A 20,641-nucleotide genomic window follows, 5' to 3' on the forward strand; every position below is an offset into this window, starting at 1 on the left:
CCTTTGGTGTGTCTTGGGTAAATACAGCCTGGCGCCCATCCCTCTCCAGTCCAAAAACTTGAACCGTACTTTAGTAATATTGCTGAAGTTAATTTTTGGTAGTATTTCTGCAGTAGTTTTTCTGTGTTATAGTATATATTGTTTTCTGTTTTTTTTTTCAGAAAGAAACAAACATTTATCAGATTCCTGTTTTAACGTACTATTTTTGTAGTATTTCTGTAATAGTATTCATAGTAAACAGACAAAGGGACAATAGGGACACCTGAAAGAGCTGATTTATTGTTAGAAGTACTTTTTCTATTTCATACATTGTCATTATATTTTTACCGTTTTTGTTTGTTGGGCCAGATTAAAAAGCTTGCCTGGCTGCATGAGGCCCACGGGCCATAGTTTGTCGACTCCAGTTTTTTTGTTTTTGAGGGGAGCTGTGGTGGTCCAGGTTTACCAACTTTATTTTAAACAAGGGCTATCTTATTTTCAAGTATATAACACAGCAATTATTAATTTTTCTACCCCCAAAATTTTGGGTACGGTTATGCACGAGTTCTTACAGGGGTGTATTACTGTAATTGTGTATATAGCAACTCTGTCAAGCTCAAAGTTGCCGATCAGGCAGAAATTCAAGGAAATCGAGCACCTAGCCGAAAATTGATTGTGTCAGAGATCAATATTGCAAAATGGAAGAAACAAAAAGTTGTCCTGAAAGATACATTACACAAAACAAAAAAGCACGACGAGCGACGTCCTGAAAGATAAATGAAACCTTGTCTCCCAAATAAAGAAGAAAAATCAGCCATTAAATAAGCAGAATATTCATGGCAGATGGTTGCTCATTTTATGATGCTTTTCCCGATACTATGTACCAAGTATGTAAAAAGTATTTCTTAAAACGAGCAAAATCTTTTTTTGTAATTCTGAATATTTCGAACCCAGCTGCGACTAATTTAACTGCCTAGGCAAAAATGAATAGTGAGTGAAGGTTAAAACATATTGAAATCCAGTGCATTTATCTGGAGTCAAAATCTTTTTTCCTTGTTTCTACATATTTATTCAATCACATTTCAGTGGGATATCCTAATTTCAGTTGCGACTAATTTAACTGCATCAGTAAAAAAAAAACGTGTGTGCGAATATGAATAATATACAATGCCAGTGTGTTTATTTAGAGTCAAAATCTTTTTTTCTTTTTACATAATCATACAAAAGCATTTCAGGAGTCCAAATGCCTTCAACCAAGCTGCGACCAGTTTGACTGCATCCACAAAAACAAAATGGGGTTTTCGTGTGTAAATAATGTCCAGTGCCTGTGAGTCAAAACGTTTTCAGGGGGTTTCTTACATACTTCTTGAAATAATTATTGTAACTCAAAATGTTTTTAACAAAGGTGCGACCAATTGAATTGGACTGGCAAAAATATATAGAGTCTGCAGGCAAAAAAAAAACTATTGTGTTGGTTTGGAGCAGGGGTCGGGCACCTATGGCTCGTGAGCCATATATGGCTCTTTTCATGAGTACATCTGGGTTTAAGAAAAAATAGCACTTGCACAATTATATGCTGGATTGATACATACGAAGCCGACTAGCTCGTACTAGCGAAGCTGGTACAACACTGAATGTGCTCATGGTTCGGTCCAGTATATACAGAGCACAGTATCAACTACAGTTTACAGTCAAGGTGTCACACCAACAGACCCCGTTTTAGCTGTACATAGCTAAAGAAACATTTATATGGAAGCTCATTTAACAACCTATGTTCACTGTCGAATCACTTTATGATGAAAACCCACAGAAAATAATACTATAAACACCTGAAAAACTAAGCAATTTGCCTGGGTGAGCAGTACTAGGGGGGAGCTATACACTCTTTGCATAGCGCCATCTGCACTGAAGGTAAACTTGTTTGGTATTCTTATTTGCATTGTTCTGTGACATTTATAAGAAATAATTTTTCTCACACATTGAAAACAATTATTTAGGACAAAAATTATGGTCAAATGTGTCTCAATTCTCTTAATTAACCATGGTTGGGAGACACTGTTATAGTGATTACATTGATATGGGACACAGGCTCTGGCATTATTGATATTTCATAGATTTAATCGAATTGTCAAACATCACACAGTGAAATAAAATGTGCCGAAGAATTAGCTTTTCTCTTGAGAGTGGGTTTGGGTTTTGTTTACTTTTGTTGTGGCAAAAAAATTAAAGTATTTTGCATTTATGGCTCTTATGGTCAAAAAGGTTCCCGACCCATGGTTTAGAGTCAAATATTTTTTTTCTACATAATTATTCAGAAGAATTTCAGTGGGATATCCTAATTCCAATGTCTTTAACCAAACTGTGACAAATTGAACTGCATTCCTGAAAGTTTTCAGTGTGTGCCGGTAAAATTGTCAGCTTATTATGATCATAATGTTTCGTTTTTTTTTTATAAATGTTTTCCGACTACTATGGTCACGCTAGTTAGGGTGCGACTAAATCCATTGGCATGCGACCAAATGAAAAACGTCGCACTGGTGCTACCAAACCAAAACAAACAGCATTCATGCCCCCCAGACAGAAAGAAACACAGCACAACAGCAAAGAATGAAAGAGAATCATATTTTATGAATCAATTCTCAAGAAGTAAGTGCAGCACTGACCCTCCAGCCCCACCCCGGAAAGACAATGTCCAAGAAATAAAAACACGTTTAACCAGATCAGTCTAGGCTACGAGCAACATTATCGCTCGATTCCAAACCTGTCTTGGAAACCTGTGAGTAGACTTAGTGTTCCAGAGGTTTCTAAAACAAAATTTTGTACATTGCTGAAAAACACACCTACACTCGCTGGTTTCTGCAGGTACAGAGAAAAGAAGAAATGACCACAAGATGCGACACCCTAGATCTGTTAAACGCTTCTAGCGGCGCTCCTGTTAATTTCCTTGATATAATTCACGGCCGATTCCGGCCAATGAGGACCCTGTTTGAATTCCGGAGCACCGCTCGGATCGCTTTCCAGATTGCGGGGCGAAATAGCGCGGATGAGGTGTAGGATCGATACCAAAGTCGCGTTTTAAGCCGGACTGGACTGCGCCAACGACAGTTTATCACATTAATCTCGACGAATTACGACGACGGCTCGAATCAGAAGATGAGATACTCGATCAAGGGAGCCGAATCAAAACAGTACCTTGAAATGTGGTTTGGGTCTGACGCCGCTTTTATTGCCTCGTAAACAAGGTCGGTCGTTATGGAACACATGTAATGGCATTGTGTGATTAGGGTACAAAAAAATGTATAATATTCCGTTACAGTTATATAAAAAAAAATGTTATCAAATTACAGGTATATTTTGTTAAATTAGAGATGTAGATTACAATTTTATTTTAAAGTATATTTACATATACATAAAACGCCTATAGATGAATCGTGTCTATCATCATTTCTATCAATGACACAAGAGAGACAGAGAGAAATTGCACCCGTCCAGATTGTACAGATGGCCTCTTTATCCACCACTGCATGCTTTTGAGACTGTGCTGCAGATAAAAGCACTTTTCTTTTTGTCTGAATTTTATTTTTCCTTCAATAAAGCGCTAATTTTGTTGAATTGGCGCAAACCTGCAGCTTCGTGAGGCTGCTAAAGTGTCAATACGGGGCAGTAGGCAGCGCAGTTGTGAGCTACTGGTGCGTACAGGGACACTTAGTAAATTTGATCATCTTCTCTTTGTATTTTGCGGTTAATTGTTGTTCGAAATCCACTATTTGATCACAGTATTGATACATTGTAAGAACTTTTAGCTTTGCCTAGTATCGATTGTAAAGATGTTTGGCATCCCCACTTCAAACAAGTTAAACTTGAACTTGGACTCCAGATATCCCAGAGTTTGCCAGAAATGTAGAAGGGGAACGCTTGATGTGTTTAAAACAGTATTTGGTTTTTAATGCGCTCTTAATCTTAATTCAAAATGAGCATATCCTATCTGCCATGTGAAATAAAACGTTTTTTTTCTTAATAAACTATACTACTTGGTTAAAGTTTAAGCACTTATTTAGTATGATTACAATTAACTACCTGATCCTGGTTTTGACCAATTCTATTTCATGGTCATATTGTTTGTCTTAAATATCCATCCATTATCTGCATCGCTTATTCTCAGTAGGGTCGCGGAGGTGCTGGAGCCCATCCCAGCTATCTTCGGGCAGTGGGCAGGGGACACCCTGAACCGGTTGCTAGACAGTCGCAGGGCACAGAGACGGACAACTCACTCCCTCAATGACACCTAGGGACAATTTGAACCGGCCAATTAACCTGACATTAATGTTTTTCGAATGTGGAAGGAAACCGGGGTGCCTGGAGGAAACCCACACAAGCACAGGGAGAACATGCAAACTCCGCACAGGAAGAAGGATGGTAGCTGGATTCGATCCCATGACCTCAGAACTGTGCCCCAGACATGCTAACCACTCAGCCGCCGTGCTGCTTCGTCTTATATATTAGTTTTTATATTATGTTCATTCTGTCTTTTGTTAGCATATTTGGTATTGGAGTAATCGATAACAAATGGAAAGAAGATAAGTTACATTCGTAGAATATTATGGTATTTGGATTACTTTACTGGCATTTTGCGTTCTGAGCCGGACTGGACTGCGCCAACGACGCATCGATCTTGACAAAATAAGACGACGCTTCAAATCAGAAGAGGAGATACTCGATCAAGGGATCCGAATCGTGGCAAAAGAAGAATGTAAAAACGCGGTTCGGGTCTGATGCCGCTTTTATTGCCTCGTAAATTATGAAAGCCACGCGAGCGGCGTCTTCGGATCGCTCCAGGTCGGCGGTGAGGATCATTGGCTGAGCGCCGTCTGCATTGTGTGTTAAATATGCATGCTGGGAAGAAAGCGTTTGTGTGCCTTTCAGGCGGCGGCGAGGGAGGATAAAGAACGGGAGCGTTCTGCAGGGAGGTTATACCGAGAACGAAGGCGATTGAACTGAAACCTCTTGCAAGGAAATTGATTCTAAAAAATGAATCAGAAAAAGGAATGAATTACAACCTTCAATTGTAATTGATGAAATCTTTAGAAGGCTTTTAATAAAATATTGAATTTTATCTGCATTTGTAACAGATTATAGTATGGTTGCTGTACACTCAAGAGCACTACTGTTTATGCAGTAGACTACCGCTTTTTTCCCCTTAAGATTCCAATTGATTAAAAAACAAATAACATAAAATTCTTGACTCAAGACTAGTATTTTAGTATACGGCTGCTCAATCTTGAAGCGAGACTAAGTCTCGCTGCTACGATCAGATCTAATTTCAGTTTTGGTAAAAGTTTGCCACTCCCTGTTCTAAACAACTAAATGTTGTATGGTTGCTTTGGATATTTTGGAGACAGATTGTGTTACACTCGGAAATTTAGAGTGTGCAATAACATCTACTGATTTTTATTGTCAAAAGGTCGGCCAGTATGAGAGCAGAGTACTTTTATCTGATGTCAAATGAAGTACAGTTATACCTCAGTACTCGAACGACTCAATTGGAACAATTTGTATTTTATTTTAATTTGTATTTGTATTTATTTGTATTTTAATCAAAAAATTCGAGTGACTTTTGATTTGGTAATGGAACAAATAAATCTGAATATTTTTATTCTTTCGAGGGTAAAACAAATCCTAAAATGAGCACACTTATATCTTTAAGAACATTTATTAGTATAGAAATAATAATTACGCCAGTTGAGGTGGCTCAGGCATCTGATAAGGATGTCTCCTGGACACCTCCCTCGGGAGGTGTTCCGGGCATGTCCCACCGGCAGGAGGCCCCAGAGGCGACCCAGGACACGCTGGGGGATTGGGACGTCTGGGCTTCCCTTTTAAGGCTGCTGCCCCCGCGACCCGACCTCATATAAGCGGAAGATAATGGATGGATGGAAATAATAATATTTTGGTACTTTTTGGTAGTTTCCCTATTGCATTAGAGAAATAAATATACGTATGTACAGTGATACTTTAGTACTGGAACAATTTTATTCGAACAAAAACGTATGACTTCGTTTTGCTAAGGTATTCCAATAAATAGTCAAAACTCAAACAAACCTGAGCACACCTTAATGACTAGGTGAGAGAGATGAATGGCCATCTGTGCTACTCAGTTAGCATCATTTCGAGAAGGGATCGTCAGTCCCACAGCACGTGTTGAGAATTTATTGTGATTTTTATTGCCGATAATAATGGGTCTCAAGAAGGTTAGTGATAATCGCAAGGAAAAGAAGAATACGATGAGGACAACAATCGAGTTGAAGGAGAACATTTATGCAGAACATTAGGTGTATTCATTTCTGACATTGAACCACTGTTTAACATTACAGTAAATGGTTTGAAATCATTTTATATATATTTTTTTTATATTTATTTTTATCATCTACACATTTAAATCATTATTGTTGTCTAGGTATATGTTTTCTTTTCACATTTGGGGGATGTTAGAATGCATAGGAACGGATAAAAATAAATACCATTACTTGGTATGGAAAAAATAATTCTACGCAAACAATTCAGTGTTTGAACACCGATTAGTATTGAATTATGGTCGAATACTGCAGTATCACTGTACGTACAAATGGTTACGCAATAGATGTGTATTTTGGTAGCTAAAATCTACCATTTTTATTTTTGTTTGCTTTTAAAGTCAACTAAGTAGATAGTTTGAGCAGAAAATTGAACATTTTGTCTATATATACAAGTCCTGACCCTGGTAGATTCAAAATCCTAGCTTTTGGTATACAAAAGAAACGATATGAGAAAAAATAAGAAAAATGTTGGGGAAAAGAAACAGGAAACTTAATTTGGACTGCAGTGTTTAAGGGGAATCCAAAAACCGGGACAAGCTAAAATGCATATAAGCTCCAAGAAATTCTTGACCAGGGCATGTGCCTCACCAAATCACAATCCTCAACACAACTTAGCTTAGGTTTTGCAATGGATAAAAATTGAATATTAAATATAAATATTTTAGGGATCACAAACGGGGTAAACACCTTAGTAGCCCTCGGACAGTTTCCAAAAATGGCTCACCTGAGATGGTCAATGTGATTTGTAACTGCCATGAGAAATAATTGTCATGATCAGTGTCTTTAAATGACCGTTATACCTCAATGTTGTTTGTTATTATGACTATTATGCACTGTTTACACCGTTGTCACTCATCTCTCATCTCATCTCATTAGCTGTACCGCTTATCCTTATTAGGGTCGCGGGGGGGCTGGAGCCCATCCCAGCCATCTCCGGGCAGTGGGCAGGGGACACCCTGAACTGGTTGCCAGCCAATCGGTATTCATCTTTTCCCTCAAGAAATGAGCGTTTCTAAATCTTTTTTGATTACCACACCCTTTGGTGTGGATCGTTTTTTTCTGTCCTTGGAGATTTATTGGGCTCAGGGGAAGGCTTTTAGAACTTGTTGGAATTTCTTATCAGAGTGTAAGGTGCTCTCGTTGCAAGTTCAAAATCAACTGATGTCTTCTCTCCTCATTTTCAGTGTCTGCTAAACTATAAACCTTGGGGTCTCCAAGGTGGTGACCATAGGCAACAGGTAGCCCCCTAAGAGTCAAGTCACAATTATTTGTATAGCCCTTAATGACAAAATGCCTGAAAGGACTGCACGGGTTACCACCACCCCATCCACTGATCTTGAACAAACATGCGGATAGGAAACAACTAAAAAAACTCAGCATGAGTAAAATAAAAAAAAAAACATGTGAAGGGGCCTCACAAGTGGTAATCCCCCTTCCAGGATGACCAGGCTGCAATAGATTTAGCATTGGGTAAAAGTACACAGACCACCCATGTAGCCAGCAGACTTGTTCAGAAAAATATCATGGATAATTGTGATGTTCTAGGAAAATTGATTTCTAACCGGCATGTAGTTTGGTGGTCGACTGAGACTATTTCAACCTGTAATAAAAAAAAAACGGGTTATAACATAGTTGGAACATAGTAATAACATGTTATTCTAATAAATTCATATAAAACTGGTAATTTTGTGCTAATTAGTATAAAAAATCTCCTTGCTTCAAAAAGATTGGACATCTCTGCTATAAACCAATAATTTTATTCTTCGAGCCCAATCTTAACCTCTAGGTCACCATGATCAATTCTTATCCGACACTTCAATCCAAGTAAAATGGCTCTTCTACTGTATTTTTTGTTAAATGTTGTCATTGTCTTTATTGTTCACTAAATTGTCGGCTATTATTGTTTGAATTAATCCTGCAACTGACTGGCAACCAGTTCAGGGTGTCCCCTGCCCACTGCCCAAAGTTTTGCTGGAAAACCCTAGTGAGGAAAAGGCAGTGAAGATAATGAATGAATGAATATTCAAATTATTTTGACCCTAGTGTTTTTCTAATAATCTTACCACACATAAAACCTAGAACAAGTCCAGTAGCTTTTCATCCCCTCCCTAATACCATAGGTGCTACGATTCTTCTAATATGTATATATGAATCACTCGGTGCACTTATACAAGACAGATGTTTCAGTGTTTGACTTGAGTTTATTTTAACCCTACTTCTAATAATTACAACCTTGTAAATACATAATAATAACAAAGTTACAACATAGTAATAACATATGCTATTAGAAATGTATATAAAAACGGATAGCCCTGATATATGTATTAAAAGGTAAGATCTTAAACCTAAGCCAGAGTCCGAGACCAATCTGACTTAAATTTCAGGTTGGGTCTAAAACGTCAATCATTACGCTCGGGTCGTCTCTTTTGTTGACTTTAAAAAATATATATATATATATTCTTCCTTATTCTTTGTCTCTCTGCCACTCTCTTAAAGTGCCACACTAGATTCTTAATCATGTACTGCTGCTGTGGTTTAAGCCCCAATTTTCAAGCTTTTAAAATGATATGGTTAACATATTTTTGTCAAATCCACCAATGAAAAAAGACTCACAGTTAGTTTTGCTTCTGACACAAACATTTAAAAGATGTCAATGATTATACAGTCTTGTTTTTCTTCGATTTTGTTGCAAAACATCGGCTTTAATGTGTTATCATAAATAAACCTTTCCTCATCTTGAGTGCTCACAAATAAAAGATGACATTTCATGTTCGCTTTGGGCTCAGCCCTACAAATCAAGTTAATTGGTCGGGCTCGGGCTGGGTCTGGGTATTATAACTACAGGCACAGGTTGGATTCTTAATGCCTCATCTTACCTCTAATTAGCATTGAATTTTATTGACAAATTAAATATTAAAATATTTATCACGCCCACAGCCTATAAATGATACAAAATACGCTAAAGAAATAAGGATAACTAGATAAGAACGATAGCGAGTCTCTAACTTCGGCACCAGTCCAGTCCAGATCCGATCAGCTGCACACTGCGCGTTTCCTTTCCTATTTTTTACCCTCCCACTTCTTGTCCGAGCCTAAGCCAAGTTGAGTGCAGCGGATCTTTGATCAGCACTTTGGGGGGGATGTGGAGTAAAGGACTTTATGCTATATTACCCAGCAGGCACCAGGTGGTGGCGATGCGGAGGACACCATGGCAACGCCACAAAGACGCCATGGCAACGCCGTAGCAACAGCAGCCCAGACTTTTTTTTTTGCTACAGTGGCATGGTCGTCGGATAGTCACATCGTCAATAGCAACAAAGAGCAACAAATCCATCACCGTCAACAATCAGTCAAGCAAGAACACAGTATGTACTGGTCTCTGTTTTTGCAAGGTGAGTGGGCTGTTTGGTGGTGGTGGGGGGGCGTGTTTCGGAAATGCAGCTGAGGAACGTAAGCAAACAGCTCGCTTTCTGCCGAAGGAGTGGAAAATGTCCATGAGTTGCTAATAAAACTGGAGGCAGGATAGCAAAAGAGACCGTAGACATCAGGGGTGTTCCTTAGAGGGGCATCAAGTGTCATAAAGCAATCCTAGGTAGTACGAGAGGAGGGAGAGACCAATAGCTGCAGATGTATAGCGAGTTTGGACGTTTACTTTGTTTTTTTTGTCACAGGCACTAATGTCTTCACAGTCATAAAGGAGGAATCCAAACCCAAAAGTGGTTTCAGTTTGTCTAGTTTTGCTACAAAGCTATAACATTTAAAACTATTTCATCTAACACTTCCTCCAAATATACCAAACTTAACTAATATATATACCTGCGTTTGTGTGTGTGTGTATATATATATATATATATATATATATATATATATATATATATATATATATATATATATATATACACATTTATTTGTACATATATTTCTTGATAAATAATCCAAATAATCTGAATACAATAAAATATCTCAGTTAAATCACAGTATAGCATGGTACATTCTCAAAAACATAGTATATTGTCTTTTTTTCCCACTTCTCTTCTGCGTCAAAATAAAACCAAAACATATTAAAAGAGCCACTTCTGTTCATGCAGTCACAGACTTAATAATTAGCGCCTTGATTGACAAAATAAAGCAGAAATCGGGCTCTTTAGCACCTCGAAAAATGTTTCCAATCGGACGACGTAACTCTCTAATCTTTGAGGTTCGTTTTCAGTTCAGCATGCACCAATTCTAGAGGGGGCTGGGAGGGCTTTTCAATGGCCGGGAATGTTACAAATGATATATTCTTCCCCAACCGATAAAATTTACAAACAATACAAATCAATCAATGTGCAGATAAAAACATTGTTTCATCCCGAAGGATTTTAACTCATTCAATGCCAGACGTTTTTCTCAAATTGGTGCCAGCCAATTCTTGCCATTTTGCCTCATTTTCGAAGGCTTGCAGGAACTTCAGTTTTCTAGCTATTTAAGGAATAGGACATGTCAAATGTGTCTAGCCTTTACCATTGTTGAGTAAACAGTTGAACATTGCTAAGTTTATTTTTGTGAAAGGGTGCATTTTAAGCAGAACTATCTCGTGGGTGATATTTTATTTTTGCATTTGTGATATCTCCAATATCTAATCAATGCTTTCCATTAACACAGGGGCACTTTGCTTGCAAAATAACAATTTATCACAAGAACAATGAATTGATGCATGAAGTATGCATTAACTGTGGATGAACTTTTCAGCATCCAATGTTTCTGGTCAAGTAATAACATGATTTGGCCTCCCTCATGCAACCTTGTCACTGCGGACGTGCAATAGACGTCATTGCTCTTTGACCAGACGATGACGATGGGACTTCATCTTTTTTCAAAAGGAATAAGCTCTGTTAACTGCGCTTTACTACTTGTCGTTATCTCTCACCACACTGCTTGACTACACTAACTCATTCACCGGAAAAAAGAAGAAACTCTAGGAAGTTTAGGCTTCTTTGATGTGTGGACAAAAATCTGATCAAAGCCAATCCTGCCATCTAATGGTGATTTATCATACTTAAATCCTCCCCAAAGGCTTGATACTTACCAATGAGCCATGCCAAACCGTTTATAATAGTTTTTTTAAATTAAACAAGAAAAACGTTTTTACGTTTTGGTGCTGCTGAAAACGTATGTATACGTTATGGCATTGAACGAGCTAAGGGAGAATTGAGAAGTTCGACTAAGCCTTCTATCTGTGACAACATGCACAAATATAACGCACATTTCCTCATACGGCAAGTCAAAACCCTCCCTAAACATTATCCAAAAAGCTTTTTTTTTCTCCTTTTTTGCTACATCGCGATAAAGCTACATTCAACTACAACAGGAGAAGAGCTGGACTGTGGCTGGTCTCAGTGTGAGAGATGAAGAAAAAAAACCCTTAGCCTGACAAATATGAAGAAGAAAAAAAAATCAGCCCAGATCAAATTTGACTAGAGCTGAGGAAAAGTAAATCACAGATGCAGGGTGGCTGAGCCCAGATGATAAAAATATTTAATTTCAAACGTCTCAGGAGTATTGCTCGATTTGACAGTTTTACGTAACGCCATTTACAACTGTCAATGTCAGCTGCTGATGTGTACCTATAAATTACGACAATCCCTCAGTTTTCACGGGGGTTGCGTTACAAAAATAACCCGAGATACGTGAAACCCGAGAAGTAGGAGCCTTTATTTTTTTACAGTTCTTATACAATGAAATACTCCAGGATACATTGAAATTAAAGAATACAAAGTTTTTGCAGGCCCAAACATTCGTTTAACGGATAAAAGTACTGCATACTGTACCTGTAAACTTTTATTTATTTATCTATTCAATTTACAAATTTTTACGCTCTTGGAGACAGTTTATCCAATTACAATGCAGAACACAGTGTATGATGAAATTGAAATACTATGTGATACGTTGAAATCAAAGAACAAAACCTTTTTGCAGGCCTGAGCGTTTCACTGACAAAAGTATTGTGATACTGTACCTGCAAACCCTTTTTATGTATTTAATTTTTACTATTACTTACTCTCTTGGGGACTGCTTAGCCAATCAGGGTGCAGAACATGATGTACGATAAAAATCTGTAAAACGTGAACCGCGTTATAATGAGGTATTACTGTATTTACTCCAGTTTTATCCATTTAGAAAAGGAGTACATTGGCGCTTTTACACCACTGCGACCAGGGTCGCCGTGGCGCATTTTTACCACCTCTATGAAGGAGCGTTGTTATGTTATTGTCATTATTTTTTGCATATGTGTTTCCATTCTTTTTCAATAAAAACATTCAGGATAAAAACATGATTTTGTTGTAGTTATTATGAAAATTCCTAAAATTGTTTTTAATAGATTTAAAATTAGCCCAAAAATGGACCCAGAAAATACGGATAGAAGTAAAAATTTAAGAAAAAAGAAAAATAAGTCAATGTTAATTGTTACTCTTAAGATTATATTGTTTCAGGTCAAGAATCAGCAAAGATTTTACTGATAGTCGGATAAAAATATTGTTTGAGGTTTCTAAAAGTTGGATGAGAAGAAACGCTTCTGTTTATATGATCAATTTACATTTATACCTTGGTACTCGAACGACTATATCCGAACAAATTTGTTTGAACCCCAAAAAACTCCTGTAATTTTTGCTGCAATATTCGAAAGGAAAATCAGAACTCTTGACTCTCGGTCTGCTAGCCTCATTTTGAGAGAGATCGGCAATTCGACAACACGTGATGAAAATTGATTGTGATTTAGTTCGTTTTTTGTGCCTTTTTATGGATAATAATGGATCTTTAAAAAAGTTTATGAGAAAGGAAAAGATGAAAACAAACCAATCATTGAGTTGAAGAAGGGAATTACTCCAAATAATAATTAATACAGGAATGGTGCATGAGTGTCTGTTTGAGAGCCACAGTTGAAATGTAAAGTGATTTTTTTGAAATTGTTTTATATTTTAATTACGTTATCATCTACATCAGAGGTGCTCACACTTTTTCAGTGCGTGAGTTATTTACAATATGACCACGTAAAAATTATCTAACCACCACAAAAAATATGAAGATTCGAGAGCAATCTAGCATTCAAAAAAGCGTCCTAATCAGTTGAATTGAATGCTCAGAATATTTTTCAATGCACATCTAAATAAATAAAATACAGTTAATTGGAATAATAATATTAAGAACAATAGTGACTCAATTCCAGTCAGTCCGTTTTTTAATTACCAACGTTTTTGTCCGATGATGCTCTTGCAAGAATTAAGCATCACTGTACTGCTGTCGAGTAATTTAATGAATCGGAAAATATTAAATACCCTGTACTCAAACTCGGTAATTTTCATGACAATAAGACGCACCTAAAAGCCTTTATTTTGTTCAATAGCTGACCATTCGCCTTATAATACAGTGCGCCTTATATTTGGATCAATATTGAGTCGCAAGGTCTCGCAACTAAGGCAAGCGGCCGTCGACTCGATTTTCCCCCGCACGCGAAGTAGTCCGCGGTGTATGCTGGGATGTATATAACGGAGTTTCATTTCCTAACCAATGTGTCAATCATCATTTGAATCGGTCACTATTGGCTAAAATTATTCAGAGGTAAAGGAGGCGGGTCCTTTTTGAATTTAACAGGCTCGCATAGGCTAAAGCGGGGTAAAACAAAGCCTGCAATTGGCCGAAAAAGATGAATGTGAAACACAAGTTAGGTTGCTCTACGACATGGAGAAAACATGTTTTACTAGTCTGTATTTGTAAACAGGAATTATAAGGCTAAACAGAAAACTAGCAACAAGCAGCGTCTATCGATGCAGATGCTTCTCGGCAGATTTTTTTCTTTTATTTGTTGGCATTATTGCGTGTTTTGGAGTGTGTAAATATTTTACATGGTTGGATTTACTCAATCACGGAAGTAAGAGGACCATGGTTGCGCATTATTATTGAACGTGACGACTTTGGTGAGCTTTACTGTATATTTTCCCAGTATCTTATTTCAGACTGATCTTGATGTTTATGTGATGAGTCTATTTTAAAAGTCAATTCAAAGTGTTTATTGTCATACTCACAGTAAAGAACCACGTTTGCCTGCACAATGAAATCTTATTTTGCTGTCCAAATCCAAAGATTTTACCCTTCCTAATGATATGTGGACTGACACATTTGAGTAATTGGTGACATCGTACAGACACTGTGTCCGTACGTGTCTGAGACACTTACTTGCTTCTTTGCGAGTCGTCGAAATGTTAAGGGGTTAATAAGTTTGACTGAATTATCTGACTGTTTTGTTGATTTTCCCACTGTAGCGCAATATAGTCCGGTTGGCCTTATGTATGGAAAAAATAGGACGAAAGTGCTACTTCTTGCACTGCATACATGTAACAGTCTATAATTTTTAAAAACATTCCATTTGGCCTAGATTTAAGTCTGCATTGAATAATAATAATAATAATAATAATTTCCTTTGTATTGTCATTCTTTGTAACAATGTACACAGAACGAAATGTCGATACACCTGACCCGTTGTAGCGAGTCGATGCAGCCGCAGCCAGAGGGCGCCGCCATTATACCAATTAGGTATGTCTCGGTCGAGGCGCGAACCAGCGACCTCCCAGTCTCAAAGCGGGCTGTGGTTAAAAGTAATTTGCAAATATATCTTCAATATTTGTTTAGAGAACCCATTACCTTATTTACTTATTTAATGTTAAAACATACTTGTTTAGTATTCAAGAGGTTCACTGGGCTATATGCTTCCTTTAAACATTTTTCACAGAAAATTTGATAAGTCTGGCCGTCGGCTTGTAGCTACAAATTTTATCCGGCCCTCCGGTCATTTGACCATTAGACCCCTGATCTATAACTTGACAATAATTAATGTTGTGTAGGTACAATTTTTATAATATTTGGGTATTTTGGTATGCGCAGAACGTCTAAAAATAGAAAAAAATATTTAGAATGGAAATAAAAAGTTTGATGCCTGACGAAATCTGTAATCGAACACCAATCCCGAAGAGATTATAATTGAGTACCGAGGTATCACTGTACAGTTGTGTAAACTATAATGTTGAGCATCAGTATTATTCACATTATTGCTGGTTTTATGGGATTTTCTTGTGTTTGGTTTATTAGATCCCACCTCCCCCCAAAAATAATACTTTGTATATGTGCCGATGTACCTCAAGGGCTGGTATATTGATTGATTAAGTCTTTGACAATAAAATAGAATTTCCAATACATTTTCATTTCATATAGTACTAGAATCATTAGTCGTTAGTGGGTTCAGAATCAGATACTAAAGTGAAAAATAACAAAAAATGTACGTTATGTCGGAAGTGATAAATCGTACTTTCAAAGTGCCCGCAAAAAATGCAGTTATTGTTGTACCAAAGCCTGAAAAATAGTTGTGCTTGAATGTCAACCATCTCCAAAATATTGCTGGAAAACTGTTACTGTCAAATTTTGCATCCAAGAGAACCTTCCTCTATTTCTTTCCAATTGCAAACAGCCACCTTGGTAAAACCACTAAGCAATGCGTGCAGACCTTCAGCTGCCTATTATGCAAATCCAGATATTAAACTCCACAATTGTCTCCAAAGCTTATTCGGATATAATACAGCCATCTAGTGCCAATTACAAAATACTGCACCAATCATCCCTTTTATCCGATTACAGGACGGTGTGTTGTCGGGAGGAAAACAAAATAACCTAACAAATGGCCCGAGAACTAATCTCACTTAAAAGCTTTCGTGGGGGATATTCGGCACCACAATTGAATCATTCCCACTTCTAACACGAGCCACATCCAGCCTCCTCTTTCTCCAAATACTAACCGATTCAGATAAATATTCACAACTAAACAGAGTAAAGAAAATAATAAATAAAGAAGATGCTACATGTTCTTTCCCTTTTAAATATTTTTTTTTGTTCAATTACTTTCCAGTTCTGGTCAGACACGGAGGACTGGTTCCTGCAGAGTCCCGACTGGTTTCTAGCAAAAGGTGACATCACAGAGTGGGTGGTGGTGGGGTAGAGCTAGATGGGCCTGATGGTGTTGCCAGAAAGTACAAGTAGCGTCTTCTTCGCTGCTCAGTGCGCAAGAAAAAGGACAGAATTGCTTTTCATATCAACCAGATTTACGAAAGCAAAGACGAGGGGCGGGGCGATCGTTGTTCACCTTCGAAAAGCAGTCTGCTATTCGTGTTGAAAAAATGTGTTAAGGGATGTCCCTTTAAGCCCGCCGGATTGTCCTTGAAGCCAGAGGGAGGGAGACGTTTAGAGCGTGCGGCATGTTTTTTGGGGCGAGTAGTGTGCGCCTTCCCGCTCATGTTTACAAATATGACATCATTACTCACAAGTTGGAGACTTCTTGGACTCATCTGCAGCTGTGTCCCGGCGAGGGGAGCAGAACCGAGGACGACATCACAAAGCTCAACTCTGAGCGGAGTAGTAGCTCCGGAGTCGTCTGTGTTGTGGCCTCGATTGGGTGGGGACCATCCCAGGGGGTGTAGCTTAACCTGGTGTGGCGTTGTACAGTGGCCCTCACGAGAACATGAACAAGAGAGCGGGCGGCGGGAACACAGTCCGAGGTCGGTTCCACTGTCAACTGGTTACTGATGGTGACTAAGGCGGCCCTGTCCCCCGAACCATGGCGCTCTATATCAAAAGTGCCGGCTGCTATGTCTCCCTCTCTCCTCTCCCCCTGTCATACTTCACTCTCCAGACTGGAGAAGTGAGCTGACCCACGACGCGAGCAAAGGCTCTTGGCTTTAAGTGGCAGGTGAGGCGAGTAGAACCTTTGTGGCTGTGGCACAGAACGGAGTCTCTGATACTGTAATTTGGCACTGGCCGAAGATATCTGGCCTGGGCCGGCCATTCCCACCCCTCCCGAGGGCGAGACCGAGGATGAGGAGGGCGGAGGCGGGATAGGCATGGGGAGGGTAGTGGGAGACAGAGATGGCTGTTGGGGTGGTGAAGGTGGCGGTTGAGGCGTTAGCTCGGTGGGCTGTGTGCTGAGGTTGGACTGGCTGCCCGATTTGCCCTGGCCAAGATCACATTTGGCTGGGTTGGGTTTGGGCCGCGACCCCCCGCTGAAACTGTGGCAGTGGGGAAGAAGCTCTTCTTGGCTGTGGGAGAGCGAGGCGGCCTGCCTTTTGGAATGGGATGCGTATGAGCGGCTGTGTGGATGTGGGTAAGGATGGGGCTGCGGGTATAGGCTACAAGAACACATGGTGGCTCGTCGAGCTTCCTCCCCTCTCTCCCCTCTCTCCCTACTCTGCCTTTTACTTTTCTTACCTCCAGACTTTTTTTCCCCCTTGATTGGGATCTTATCCATAGACCAGTATCTCCTCGGTGGAGGAAACGCTGAAGGGGGTGGTGGCCATTCTGAACCTAGACCCCCGCTCCCTCCCCCTGATTCCCAACCCACAGCTGGCCCTGAACTCCAAAAATCAGTACCAATCCATCCCTCAGCCCTAGTTCCAAGTAACAAATCATCACGACTATTGATACTACCTCCTCTTTCTCTGGCTGGGTAGGTACCAAAGAACCACCCTCCACCGCCGATGCCCCCTATCCCAGAACTGCACCCCCCATCTCCCTCCCAGTACCTTTCAAAGCGTCCAAACTCCCCTGATGAGCCTTCATCTGAATAACTATCCTCCGGCCTTCTTTCTAATCTATCTCTCTCAGTCTCTGACACTGCTCCTCGGCCTGACCTCCTCCCCCTCTCGCCCGCCTGCTGCCTGACTCTTTCCCTGTCTTGCTCTTCCTCATCGTCGTTGTCATCAGAGTCCCACTCGTGCAAGGTAAGGCCCTCTCTGGTCTGTGCTTTCTCTTTTTCGTAAGGCATCAGCAAAGGACGCCTCTCTCCTCCCCTACCGCTATCCTCACGATCAGTTCCCCCGCTTCTTCGTCGCTTACCTGGTGGAATGAAGGGGTGTAGGGACGTGGGGGGAGTGTTTGCACCAGCCCCTCTCCCATTCACCCAAAACTTGACAGAGGCGGGAAGTTTGTTCAGGTTGGGGTAGCGCCTATTCGGGGTGCGGTGTCTGGAATGAGGACGTGTTGATTTGGAATGCCTTTCTCTGCTTCGCCCACTGTCCTCCGCTTCCCTGTCATTGCCCTCTCCCCCACCATCTCGCCCCCGTTCTACCTCCCAAGAATCCCGCCGCTTTTCTCCGAATGTGTTGCGGTATCGGGCCGAAAAGGACGAGTAGTCTTGAACTCCTGCTTCTCCTTCCCCCTCGCCCTCCCGGTCCGCCTCTATATCGCCGTCTTCTGGCTCTGATCTTTTCCCGTCGGTGGATTTCTTCCTTTTCTTTGTCTTTTTCTTCTTCTTTTTCACTTTCCGTCGCTTCCTTTCTCTTTCCCGCTCTCTTTCCCTCTCCTCCCTTTTCTTTTTCTTTTTGATCTTTTTCTTTTTCTTCTTTTCCTTCTCTTTTCTCCTTTTCTTCTCGCGTTTCAGCCTTTCTGCATCACCGCCGGCTCCGCTCTTTTCTCTCTCGCTCCAGCTAGCCCACCACTCCTGAAGTTGGGACAGTTGGCTGCCCCCCCTCTCTCGTTCACGTTGTCTGTCGCCCCAGGACGTTCGCGGTTTCCTTGGGGGAATTGGTGGAGGCAGGCGCCCGTGGCTCAAAGAACGAGGCCGAAAGGTCGAGCGTTCCCTCTCCCGCCCTCTTCCGAGGAGAAGGCTCGACTCTTCCGTCAGCTCATCATCGTCGTCATCATCTTCTTCATCAAGGGCCCTGTCCCGTGTGCTCCTGGAGGAGCTGTAGGAGTACGTGGGGGAGGTGGAGCGAGAAGAAGAGGCCGACGATGAGGTGGACGTTGAGGACGTGGTGGACGAAGATGATGAGGACGTATAGGGCAAGGATGCCGATGGTGAAGGAGGGGTGTAGGATGGGCTGAGGGGTACTGGCACTGGAAGTGAGAGTGGGGGAGAAAGGGGGCGTGCCCTTCTTCCTCCTCCCTCCCTCACTCCATCTCGTGCCTCTACCCTCCGCCCCAGGGGCAGAATGTTCTCGTACAGCGGCCCTCCAGGTTCTTTGGGCTTTTTGGGCCTTCGCCTTCTCCAAAAGGACGAGGGCAGAGGGGGAGAGGGGTGTGGCAGTGGGGGTGTAGGAGGCAAAGGGGCTTGACTCTTGGGAGGCAGTCTCGGAGTTCCAAGAGGTTTACCAGCCACTTTCCCCTGACCTCCGCTGCCACCACCCACCACCCTCTTCCCTACTCCATGGTCCATACCCTTTTCTGAGTAGAAGGCCACACTGGCTGGAGGGGGTTGGGGGTGGCCCCTTGGCATAGTCTTGGGGGTCTGGGACCCTGCTTGCTGCTCCATGCAGGGCCCCAGTCCCTCAGGGTCAATGGGACCGTAGTATCTCTTATACCCATCAAGTCCCCCACCTCCTCCAGCAGATGAAGCCCAGTTGGATGGGACTTTTGGAGCGAAAGGTCCCATGTCAGGAATACCCCCCCTTACAGCCCGAGGATTGGCGGCTGTTGCAGTTTTAGGCAGTCTCCAACGATCCACCACAGCGAGTCTGCGATCTGGTCGCGGCAGGAAGGTGGAGCAAGGGAGGGGTACGCCAGCAATGGGGGTGCTGGAAGGACCCACTGCTGTTCCTGAATGCACCACGGTGGGAGGGGAGCCAGGTAGAGGCGTCTTGTAAACCGACTGCTGTTGTTGCTGAGGCGCTTGCTGCTGCTGTGCTATAGCAATAACTGGGCTGGTCATTGACGTCGAGATGACGTGCGACTGAGATGGCACGGGAACCACCGCCGTGTGGTGATGAGAAGTCAATGATTTAGCACCCCCTGGTGCAGTTTCATCTTCAAAGCTACAGCAGCTATACATGCCCTGAGGAGAAGAGAAGAAAAATTCATGATATCGCAGTCCAATTTGTAGCAGGGAAAAACATTAGCACATGATAGCGGTAGACACTTAAGAAATTCTTTGAAGAAGATGAATCACAATTTGATAAGCAAACATTGCCACTTGTCTGCCTGATTAACATGCATGTAAATACATAAACATTAATAATTACAACTTGGAGAGAAAATCCTATCCTTAAGAATGTAATCACACCCCGTCAAGGTCACTGTCAAAGAAAGCGTGTATCCATGCTGTGTGCGGAATTGAATTTCAATTAATCTCTTCAATTGACTGAGTGCAATTGTATTGACCCCGGACCATGAACTTCTAAAGGCTCAGGCGCTGTAACAGATCCGGGCTGGAACAGACAGATGTGTTTGCACGGAATTATTCCAAAATATTTCGCTGTATATTTGGTGGCTTGACATTGACCCATAATTACGGGCAG

General features: G+C 41.0%; 2 protein-coding genes across 3 annotated transcripts in view; both read right to left on the minus strand.

Moving 5' to 3' along the window:
* prkcg (protein kinase C, gamma) overlaps positions 1-16,976 on the minus strand; it is an 82,865-nt gene extending 65,889 nt beyond the window's left edge. For both annotated transcript variants that reach the window (XM_088326930.1, XM_088326933.1), the window contains exon 1: positions 16,679-16,976. The gene's annotated coding sequence lies outside the window, so the exon portion shown is untranslated. The remainder of the gene's footprint in view (positions 1-16,678) is intronic.
* Positions 16,977-17,016: 40 nt separating this feature from the next.
* The window catches only part of grin2db (glutamate receptor, ionotropic, N-methyl D-aspartate 2D, b), an 84,253-nt gene continuing 80,628 nt past the window's right edge, over positions 17,017-20,641 (minus strand). Inside the window, exon 15 of the mRNA XM_088326934.1 lies at positions 17,017-20,178. Coding sequence (XP_088183060.1) covers positions 17,029-20,178 — 3,150 coding nt within the window. The 3' untranslated portion in view covers positions 17,017-17,028. The remainder of the gene's footprint in view (positions 20,179-20,641) is intronic.

The sequence above is a fragment of the Urocampus carinirostris genome, chromosome 2 (genome assembly GCF_059441175.1).
Source record: "Urocampus carinirostris isolate Australia breed hairy pipefish chromosome 2, RoL_Ucar_1.0, whole genome shotgun sequence".
Classification (NCBI taxonomy): Eukaryota; Metazoa; Chordata; class Actinopteri; order Syngnathiformes; family Syngnathidae; genus Urocampus; species Urocampus carinirostris.